The following is a 12,143-nucleotide window of genomic DNA, read 5'->3' on the forward strand; positions in this document are numbered from 1 at the left end:
CGAAGTGTTGGCTATTGGGTACACTACAGATATTATACTTAATTATTAATTAGATGGCAGTTGGCAGCATGCAACTATTTATGTTGGTAAATAATAGCCTTCTTTATTATACCAGCTCAAATGAAAACAAACTTGACATTTTTTTGGAAAAGTATACCCAATAATGTCAGCAAGAAAAGAAATTGTCGAAAGCCAAAGTAATTTCTGAGCCATGGGCAATAAAACTGCATGCACGAAATATTTTTAAAAGCCTTGTCTCGAAGTTTTGATGAAAATTTGTTGAATTTTTTTTAAATTTCATAAAGTTTGAAAATTGAATTTATATAACTTTTATGCTGGACTATATTTTCATAAAAAAATTATTAAAAGAAAATAGGAGACAAATAAATCGTGAGAATTGTACATTAAGTCACTGTGCTATAGTTATGAAACGCACTGTACTTATATATAAGTATGAGTATGTAAATAAGTTATACTAAGTAAAGACCAATCTTCCTTAGACCCTGCCTGGTACATGTAAATATTATTTTTGGGCTTAATAAGTCAGCCATATCACTAAGAGATGAGCAGCATTTTATGTGTGGCTATCCCGAGTATTTTTGACTACAAGGAATTTTGCAGCCGCCTTAGGCTAGGTTAAGTTAGGTTCAGTGGCTGTTATACGACACACTTAGGCCTGAGTTGATACCACTGGAGGTCATTCTTTATACTCTTAAGTCTTCTCGGCAACCCTGTTTGTAAGACCTCTTCAAAGATGCCAAGCAAGGCGAATCTGAGCGTGGAAAGCCTTCTACGGTTTCTTCTCCTTCAATATCCTCCTAAGGTTCAGTAGCGATTTTTTGTGGCCGTGGTTCCATTCTGACCTGTTTATTTGACAAAAGGGTGATTGCTTTCAAGGCCAGAGTGTCTATCTATTACAGCCATCACCCTTGAGGGTCGAATGCGGTGATGAGAATTGAGGTGGGTAGAGCACAACGAATGTAACGAAGAGCAGAAAGCTCTGAGAATTTGGTAGTTTTCTCCCATGATAAAAACTTGTGCTTGACTACATATTCAGAACCTTCAGTTGAATTAGGGCACTATATGAGACGTTGCTGGGAGCATTATTTGCCATTCTTCTGCACTGTTCGCTTGACCGATGGGTACCGAAGTAAGGAGTTGGAATGAAGAGGCTCGAAAGGTTATGAATATTGGAAAATGGCTAAAAAACCAACGCCTGAGTTGAATTACTTATGCATAGTTTTGGACAAATATTTTTACATTCAGCATTCTTGGGCTAACAGCCAAAGCGAAACGCATACGAACGCTATCAAAGGAGAAAGTTTAGAGGGACCTGACTGCTCTTGATATAAATATTTAGTGCTGCCTTTCAAAGGGGAAATGTAACTAACAAAGTTGTTCGGTATCGGCAAAACCACTTAAGAAGAAATGAAAAAGAAGATCAGAAGAGGAACGAGGTTTTGATGAGTGATTTTTCCTATATTATGCCATCATTGAGGTCTAGCTAGAAAATATACTAAATACTAAACTCTATTACTCGAGTGATCCTTACCCCTTACTGTTTCATTTTTAGCAAATTAAAAGTCATTAAATTTCCCACATCAAATCATAAAATTTCCCACCACCATCTATGATAAACAAACACTTTTAAATCATTTTTTAGTTCACTTCCACACTCACTTTTCGGGCACTGGTGGACGCACGAACTGATCGTGACCGGTGCAGGCGTTTGCTCGATTTTCTGCGCGATTTTGCGCAGCCGCCTTATTGAATTTGAACATTGTGAATGACTTCTTTGCACTGGCCACCTCACAAACGCGCACTATGATCTTGCGACTGCTCTTGAATACCGTATTCAGCGTTTTGTAGACGAGTATCGACACGGACTTGGATGGCGGTGGATGATGGCTACCGTTGACCGCTTGCGGTGGATGTAGGGTGGCTGGCAACGATTGCTGTTGCTTTAGTTGATGGATAGAGTGCTGCTGTTGTTGGGGATGCTGATAGTGGTTGTTATTGTTGTTATTGTGCAATTGCTGCAACTCCTGTATAACTTTAGATGATTGTGATCTTGTGATAACTTTTTGATTTTGTTGGCGGAATGGTAGTGGCGCTGGTGCGGTGGTTGTGGCTGGAGTGGCAAGAGGGTTGTGGCCGTCGGATAGGGGTGTGAAAATGGATTTCGTTGGGTTAGTTCCTGGTTGTGAGGTTGGTGTGGGTGCGGCGGGAGTGGTAGGTGTGGTGGTGTTGGTGGTTGGGGTTGTGGTAGTGTTGTAATGTGATGCTTTGCACGGCTGTTGATGCCTTTGTTTTTGCTGCTCAATAAGCAACAGCTGAGACGGAGGCTGCGTATGACTGTGCAGCAGTAATGGCTGCTTTTGCAGCTGCAGTTGATCGTTCTGCCGGCAACTGTTGCTGATGATGACGTCGTCGGCAATGTGCACTGGCGTCGACTGCAGTGACGGTATATCGCTCGTAATGTCCTGTAGTGGCTGATGAGCGTTTACAAGTACGACGAAAGTATTTTTTATTTTGGAAATTATATCGAGTTTTATTTTTTTTGTGTTTTTACATTTTTAGTGTTGTGGTTTGTTGTTATTGTTTGATTTATTTGCGTTAAAGAAACCGAAAAAAAGAAAGAGAAAGAAAATTCGTTTTAAAAAATGTGTATTAGTGAAAAATGGCAGAAAATCTTTAACAACAACAGTAAAAGCATTTTGACATTTGACTTTGCGCAGAGGCTAATAAGAAATATTACAAAAAAAAAAAACAAAAAAAACAACAGATAAGCACAATCGTTGCGCATAAAACGAGTTGCAAGTATTGCTGCACTGCCAGAGCGAACGAGTGAATGTCGAGTGAGCGGGTGTGGAAATACGAGGGAAGCGCGCAGTTTGACGTGACATGACTTGAGGTGTGGCATGAGGTGTGGCATGTAGCATGTGGAATGTGAAAAAGACGTAACAATGCAACAGTTGCAATTCGATATAGCCTCGACCGAGAGGGTGTGGATGGGGGTACGACTACTACGATAGGCAATATGAATGATGGCACGCAATAATAATAAGTTCGATGAAGTTAAATGCACTGAAAGAGGATACTAAATACATGGTTTTGCTATTGTTTTTTGTTTTGCTTTAGGAAACGTTGCACCATTGCTATAGATATACATATGTACAAGTGGCTGCGTGTTGGTGTTTGGTGAAAAGTGAAAATTTGCTGTACAGCTCCTTACTTCAAGGTTTTACGAAAGCTTTTGTTTTTTTACAGTGTTAGAAATGTGTATGGGAAAAGCCGCAGCACATGCTGCATATATTTGCGTTAAAGTTTTTAATAAATTTTTAATAAACTTTTTCTAACAATTGAATTGTCTTTTAAACTCACAATTAGTTAGCAAGAACTTGATGCAATTTGTTCTGCTTTCAATTCGTTAACGTTGATAAATACAAAAAAAAAATAGTTTTTTATCATTAGGACAAGTTCACATACGTATGTATTGGGATGATTTTACTAATAATTTTGATACAAAAAAAAATTAAATAAAAAAAAAATATATAAATATATATATATGAAAAATGCGTACTGGTAAATAAAAAAAAAAAATAGTTATTTGATAAAAGGATTACTCTCATGTTAACTAATGCTAAAAAAAATATAGTACGTTTTCATATCAATGGTGTATAATTATGACAAGTAGACCAAGTTGCAGCAGTGCTTACTTATTGAGAAGTGATTGTCTGCTTGCATATGGTACTTGTTAAACTTTTAGAACTCCGGTCAATTACACTTGTTTACAAATTTTGATTTTTGTTTGTAGAATCTCGAAAGACGCCGAAATAAAACTGGCTATTATGTGCGGCCAACTAGGAGCTCGACAATTTTTAATTTTCTGCTCAGGAATAGTCGCTATGTATGTACCCATACATAGGTAATTAACTCATGCGCGGTTTCAACAAATCACAAATAAAGCGGACTTTCGCCAATTGGGGCGGTACAACCTTTAGGATGCCCTCAAGTGTAGTAAGTTCTAAATGAAAATAGTTCACCAACAAAAGGAGTAGAAAGGGGGTATTTTTTATTACGCATAAAGGAATCGGAAGTTTAGGCTAATATCAAACAGTATACTGCTAGTAAGTTTGTAAGCTGACAATCTTGAATTCGAGTGTAATTCCTGAGAGCTAGAAATTTCAGAATATCTAGAAAGTGTGACTTTCAATAACCTCAACAAATAAAAAAACAAGCTTCACGAAGTGCTAAAAGTAATGAAAATGTCTTAACTAAAGTAATATAAAGTAAATCCAGGAAATTTATTGAGGTTTTTGCAGTTGTTTCCGGTGTATTTTCATGGCTCAGAAGTGGGCAGCTAAACACCTCTTTGGATTTTTTGTTAAATGGGCTAAGATCTTTTCTAATTAATAATAAATAAATATTAATATAAATTAAAATATGCAAGACATATCGTTTTCTTACTCTCATCGTTGTGCTAAACGACTCGAAGTGTATACCTATGAAACCGGAAAGTATGACCTTTCGAACGGAATTAGTCGCGTATTTAATGATTTCGACCTCTGTTAATAATAATCTGTTATAACATTATACGTTTTTATACAATGCAACTTTTTCGGATTTTTTTTTAATTTCTGATACGAGGCTCTAGGTCCAGTTGAAACTGCCATAAATCAATTCATCGAGTTACACTGCGGTTTGCTGTGAATATAATAGGTCTAGAAAATCGTGAGTTGCAAAATAAAGTAGTTTTTTCTGATGGGAATGCACATTTCTCAGTGCAATACGCACCAATCAAATGGTAAAGGTATTTATCATCACTGCCCCATGCGACTTAAATATTCACCAGATTCATACACCTACTATGGTCAGGCAACATCAAGTCACCCGACACAAAGAAGAGTAGGAGCTCCGCCAAACATTCAAAAGGGTATATACTTGTATATATATACATATATGGTCAGACATGCAACTTAATTGCGCCATTAGGAAATTTGAGCAATTGAAGTCTAAATGAGGCAGATTCATCATGCTGTGGTTTGCTCAATGAGAAAATCATGAAATTAGGAATGCAATGGAAACGAAAAATAGGATTATAGGTACATCAATAAAACCCGATGAAGGTAAAATTGACGGTGGGTAAATAATAAAAAAATTAACGAAAATATGTTTTAAAATACTAACTAAATTTAACTTAAAAATGATACCACCACTACCACCAAAAATAAACAAAAAACCGAGTGTAAAGTGGAGGTGGGTGGAGGTAGGAAAGTTGTACTCCTTGAATAGCGGCCAGAGGGCGTGAAAGAGCTCAGGGGAAATCGAAAAAATGGACACACCTACGCATAAATAACAGATAACCTCTCTAAGCTAGGGTAAATCTAAAACCCATGGGATATGGTAGTAAAATGCAATATTTATTTTTAAAACTGAATGTTTTTCCATTGCTTCAAATTCACAAACACAAGTTTTCACAAGCAAAATCAATACATTTTCAGCTTCCATTTGATAGTTGAAGAAGCTTAATTGATTGTGTGCGGTCAGCAAAATCCACAATTTAAAAGAATGAATAAAAATTGAATTAATCTAATTTAATTTCCTTAATTAAGTTGCTGTACGGATGCAAAACTTGGAATGTCTCAACAGCTAGCAATAAAACAATGTAAACCTTCATAAATTGTTGCTTGAGGAGAATTTTGAAAATATTGTGGCCGAACTTATAAAGCAAATGTCCGTGCGCTTTGAGATATGAAAAAGAAAATGCAGCTGGATTGACCACATCGTGCACAGAGGAAGTGGAGACCTAACAAGAACTGTCATTGGCTGCAATGCTTACAAAAGCTGTAGACGAGGTAGACCAACAAATACCTAGAGTTAACTTCTAGCACTGAAAATCCGCTCCATGAACCTGAGCTGGAGTGAAGCGAAAGCTTTGGCGTACAATTGACCGGAATGTAGGAATATTGTTGTGGGTCTTTGTTCCAACTTAGGAAAGATCTACATATGTATATACACATATATGTGTGTACTTACATATGTATATATGATCAGCACCACCTTGTTTCTTAAGAGAATGTAAAAACTAACTCGAGGATTAGTTTGGATGAAAAAACGAGACATATGTTCGTGGCTGAAGAGAGAAACACAAGGTGGCGCAAAATGAATCAACCATTTTTGTTTTTGAATCACACTTTTACTAAATAAAAAACAAAATAAATGAAAAAGAATTTTCGAATAATAAAAGAGTTTTTTATAGGTTTCATAAGTATGAACATGGTACTGCAATATATCTTTTTGGAACATGATTATTTATATATATATATAATATATAAATAAATTTAAGTGCCTAATTTTATAGAGTGAGCATTAAGTGTGTAATAGAATTTCAAATGTAGCTCTGAGACAGAAAAAAAGTTACCGATGTAATCAGCAATGAACGCCTTAACAATTTTCTATTTCGTTTGCTGTGCTAATTGATGGCTTTCTGAGAATACATTTTACTAACGCCCTTTTGGGGGGAAAAATTAAAAATATTTTCCCTTCTCAATTTTCTAGCTCTTCGCCGGTGATTATAAACCTGTTATTTATTCATCTGTTAAGGTCCCAGTGGATGCTTAGAAGCGTCAATTCGACTTAAATATTTTTCATCGATGAGGTCGCGCATATTAAAAATGTTTTCCTTTAACATTTTCGAGACCTCAGCACATTTTTAACACATCCTACACGATTCTACAATAATTTACTGCAAAATGTCACAGAGTTTAAGGACTTTGGAGTTTTTTCGACACCATATTTCCCTTCAATGGTCACATTAATTTTATTATTTCAAAATCTTTTCTGATCTTACAGATAGCTGCTGTTTACAGCTCTTGTTAGATCTCACTTAGTTTACGCTGTTATTTTTGGGAGACCTTATGACCTAATATTAGCGTTGAGAAATTTTTCTTAAGCAGGCATTGTGTTTCCTATTATTTTAGGCCACTGTTCCATTCTATAATTCTCGGCTAGTTAATTTAGAATCTCTAGAAAAGAGAGATTCGTTAATTCTCAGTTTATTATTTATTTCAGTTCAATAGCATCTTCGGCTGTCTAGTTCTACTTGAGCGGAAAGCAATTTTTATTCCGTTTCATACTCGCGCACTTTGAGTTGCTTGAGGGGCTTAGGTGACCTAGAATTTTCAAAAAATTGATTTTTTTTTCGGAAGTATGGGCTTTTAAGAAAATACTGCAACATTTTTGGAAGGATACCTCCAGCACGTAGAATCAGATTCGTCGCGCGGCTACTCTCAAAACTTTAAACCCAATTATCGCAAAAGTACTTTTTACGGCCTGGTGTTGTCAAAAAAACAAAAAAAAAACTATTCAACCGAATCATCTGGCTATCGCCTGTACTATGATCATATTATTATTTCAATTATTTCGTTTTTTTTTTTTTATTAAAAAACTGAAAAAAACCGGTTTTTAGAGTGTCAAATTCAAAACCGCGCTATTTTGTAAATTTTTTTTTGTTTTAGTACGGGACATAGCTACAGTCATATTGATTAATATTTTTTTTAGTTTTTGTGTTTCAGTTAAATAGAAGAGTCAAAAGGGACAACACCATTCAGGTCCCATTTGTCGGGAGGGTCAACTTCAGCGCCATTTTTAAAATATTAAAATTAAAGTTTTTATTTTTTTCAATTCTATGTAAAAGAGGGTAAATAAAAAGCCTAAAAAATTTAAATATCGTTTTTCATTTTTTTATTTAAAAAAAATCCTGAAAATACCATAATACCAAATAAATTTTCGAGCTGTAGACCACTAGGATCCCTTAATATTGTAATCTTAGTGATTGCTTATATTTTAGCTGCCAAATTTGGCTTAGGTTTTTTTTACATTTTTGTGTAGTCTGTAAGGCAATTTAACCTGTAGTTTATCAAAATAAGTAAGAAATAATAATAATGCAGAAATTTAGAAATTTTCAGGTTTCATAGAGGCTAAATTTCCCACATAATAAACGTAGATTTAAATCTGTTTTGTGTATGCATGGTTTGTAGATTATGTTAATCACTGTTAGTTAAAATAAAACAAAATAAAGATATTTGTATATTAGTAACAAAAAATTAAATATTTAATTTATGTTCAAATTTACGAAAATTATTTAAAATTTTGTGCTAACTAATTACTGTATAAATCTAATGTTTGTAAATTTAGCATTTCCAAAACAAGCTCGCATGCAATGGTACAATTTTTATTTACATAAAATTCTTTTCATATAAAAACATAAAGTTCAGATAAGTCCAGGGCAGCCAATTCAATTCCAAATTCAGCAAATTAAAAAATAAAAATTACGGTAAGTGTTACGGATAGACTAGTAGTTTTTGTTATTTGTTCGTTGCTGACAGCTTAGAATCTTTATTGATTTGTGTTACTTAATGAATGATAAAAAATAATTTACGTTTCGACTTGATTGTATTTTTTTTATTTGTATATAAGTTTCCATATATTGTAATATATTTAAATACAGAAGATATCTGCTTAAGTAAGGGATTCCGATAAATATGAAAGGTTTGCTTTTAAAACTAATTACCACGTTCACAAATATATGACAATGGTTTAACTTAATTCAATTAATACATGAAAAGTCCCGGGCCTAACAAAGAAAACACGTTTTTTGTTTGTTAAAAATTAGCTTTATTCATCTACGTAACTTCCATCAAGAACAGCATTCCAGAGCCGCTCTAATATTTCAGTACCACTTATGTAGAACGATTTATCTTTTGCCTCAAAGTAGGCCCCAGTTTCAGCGATACGCTCTTAATTCGAGCGAAATTTCTTACCGGCGAAAATTTTGTTTGGTCTGCGAACAGCCAGTATTCGCTAGGAGCCAAATCTGGCAAATACGGTGGTTTCGATACGGGAGCAATTCGAAGTTGAATTTATGTAGTTTTGCCATTGTTTTGCCATCATCAACACGTTGAACCCATTTTGAACAGAGTTTTCTCATAGTCAAATGCTCATTCAATATTCAGCCAACACTTCTTTTAATATATTTACGATGTCAGCTAACTCACGCACCTTCACTTTTCTATCATTCAAAACGGTTTTGTGGATTTTTTTGATGTTTTCTGGTGTTACCGCCTCATTTGGACGTCCACTGCATTGTGCATCATCGGTATCTCTATGACCACCTTTGGAGTCAGCGAGCCATTCTTTTATAGTTGTTTCTAATGGGGCGGAGTCTCTATAACACTTTTAAAGCCATTGCTTTGCTTGAACGGTATTTTTTTCCATCAAGAAGCAGCGTAAAATTAAAAAAACGAAGTTCTTTTTGATCCATTGCTCTAAAAGTAACAAAAGTCGCGAACTAATGAATCGAATATCATGAAACTTGAACATCTGTCTTTTTAAGGTTAGTACTAACTAAAAAAGAGGTGAATGCAATAAAACTAGAGGCATCTATGTGTTAGGCACGAGACCTTTAAGACGTTTTGGTAATGTGTGCAAAACACAGGGCTGAAACTATGGGTGTAACAACAGATAAAAGAGGAAATAAAAAGTCAAAACCAGTTACCATAATTCATTATAATTTGAATATGTGAGGTATTGACACGTGCGACCAAATGGTTTCTTACTTCTCAACCCTGTTAAAATATGTCCGATGGTACCTAAAAATATTTTTCCATATCATAGATATGTGTTTTTCTTTAACTCTTTGTAGAGCATAGGGCGTCCAATCAAAACATGCTGGTTGTATAACCTTGTTAACAACAAGAAAAAAACGTATTTACAATTCCGTGAAGATATTGCCTTGGATCTTCTTCATATTGATGCTCAGTAATTTACCAGTTAGCGACCACCTAATTTTCCGAAAAAATTAGCTGAAAAGTTAAGATGCTGTGTCTGTGTCTATCAAAAAAAGAATACGTCGCCAACCTATTTTACGTTTACGCGTCCATTTTTACGAGATTATCATATCTAAAATAAGCCATAACACCATTTAGACATAATATTTCGTAAGTTTTGAGTAAAACGGAGTTGTGTAAAATCTTACATTTTACTGTCACATAAATGTAACCCTGGTTTACACAAAAATATATTTACCATAGACCAGCGTAAAAAATATGTGACAGTATTAAGAGAATTACTTTTGTAATAAGTTTGAGTTTCTAAGATACCCAGTGACAAGTAAAACCAACATTACTAGACAAAAGCATATTCATTTCTCGCTGGTCTGTGATTGTGAACTGCTTTAATCCCTTTGGTAGCAAACGTGTTAAATATAAGAAGAAATTTCAAATTTCTTCAGACATTTCATTCATATAAATTGTTGCTGAATAATAAAACAATCTTAGTGAAAATTCAGTCGCCGTAGCCGAATAGGTTGGTGCGTGACTATCATTTATGCCATGAAAAAGCCCCTCAATACTCTGAAAATTAGCTGGTTACTTAAGCTGTTAATATTAGTAAATTCATTATTCAGAAAAAGATAGGTATATATCCGCACTGTTTTGTGCTGTTTTTTGAGTAAGCACGAAAACATACCAACGGGTCTGCCATCAAACAAAGTTAGGTTAGTTTAGGGAAAGTGTTCATCAGATGAGCTCAGAAGTCCATTGTGGTGTCCAGAAAACCTTCCCAAATCCTATATCTACATCTCTTCAAGCCATCCTTAACTTTTTTCAAATCCAGTCAGCACCTTCAGTGAAATTAGGTGATATTGATACGTGAGAAAGTAATTTTTTAGAAGTCTAATCTTTATAAATCTGTTCGCGAAGTTCATAGAGCACTTTGTCCATTTTACGTGCGGTTTACACGCGTAATCATCGGTACTTATTTCTTTCGAAATTAGAATGCAGCTGCCATTACGGTGAATGGCGAGTCCTTTCGAGTCATTTTGATTGAATTTTTATTCCCTGAAAATTAATCAGCTAAACATCGACGACAATTGGTTCCATTAAGACAGCGCAACTTGCGATACAGTGCGCTTAACAATCGGTTTGTTGCAATATTCAAGCCCCCATTGATGTCATGACGTCAGATTTATTGGAAAAAGAAGTCAAAAATTGGACTGGTCGTATGGATCATGTAACTTGTAGCTTCGAAGGACACATACGCCGAATATCATATTCACAAAATAGATGCCATGAAATTTTATACCAGATTATAATACAATAAAAGAAATTCACCTGAACAATATTTCTATTCTGGAGGCCGCCGTAGTCGAATGGGTTGGTGCGTGATTACCATTCGGAATTCACAGAGAGAACGTTGGTTCGAATCTCGGTGAAACCAAAATTAATAAAAACACATTTCTAATAACGGTCTCCCCTCGGCAGTGAATGGCAAGCCTCCGAGTATATTTCTGCCATGAAAAAGCTCCTCATAAAAATATATGCCATTCGAAGTCGGCTTGAAACTGTAGGTCCCTCCATTTGTGGAACAACATCAAGACGCACACCTCGGCCAAACACCCAAAAAAGGGTGTACGTGCCAATTATATACATATATTTATATATATATATATATATATATTATTTTAAGTTTTCAAGCTCTTAAAAACACATCCCAAACTATTTTATGTTCAAGAATCATTCCATGGCTTTAATCCAATGCATGAAACCTAAGTTTGTACGATAGCAAAATGCTTTTATTTGTAGATCGGCTTTTAATGGCTTTGTTTTTGTTAGTCATGGTTTTAGGTAGATTGGTGGTAAATTAATGACAAGTTTATAAAAAGTGAAATTCGCGCTTATGCTTTATGTAAAAAATAAGTAAATTATCCATAAATTTACAATAAATTTTTTAATGTTTTATTCGAGGCGCATAAAAACTGTAAGACTCTCTCAAATTTGAAATTTATTGTAAACTACACCCAAATGTGAGATTAAGTACAGAAATGTGAGCATGTGTGTGCATTTCATTCATGCCTATTTTAGCACTGATTTATTTCCACCATTCAAGCGCAATTTAATGGCATTTCATTTCCTTACTTTGTCCTTTATTTTTGGAAATTTTTTATGTATTTTTGTTATTGGCAGGAAATCTGCTAACGCGCATGTGTTTGCCCGCACCTCCCAAAGCGAGTATCTGTTTAAGCGGCATCCTGCCATGCATAACCAAGCAATCTACGAGTACAAACAAAAAATGCGAAGAAA

At 34.9% G+C, this 12,143-nt stretch overlaps 1 protein-coding gene across 5 annotated transcripts in view; it reads right to left on the reverse strand.

Annotated features, from left to right (window-relative positions):
• Nucleotides 1-12,143, reverse strand: part of LOC129249318 (slowpoke-binding protein) — a 199,131-nt gene that overhangs the window by 42,137 nt on the left and 144,851 nt on the right. For 3 of the 5 annotated variants that reach the window (XM_054889053.1, XM_054889052.1, XM_054889056.1), the window contains exon 3: nucleotides 1,681-2,492. The exons of the other annotated variants lie outside the window; for them this stretch is intronic. In XM_054889053.1, coding sequence (XP_054745028.1) covers nucleotides 1,681-2,492 — 812 coding nt within the window. The remainder of the gene's footprint in view (nucleotides 1-1,680; nucleotides 2,493-12,143) is intronic. 5 annotated transcript variants of the gene reach the window in all.

The sequence above is a fragment of the Anastrepha obliqua genome, chromosome 5, assembly GCF_027943255.1.
Source record: "Anastrepha obliqua isolate idAnaObli1 chromosome 5, idAnaObli1_1.0, whole genome shotgun sequence".
NCBI classification, from domain to species: Eukaryota; Metazoa; Arthropoda; class Insecta; order Diptera; family Tephritidae; genus Anastrepha; species Anastrepha obliqua.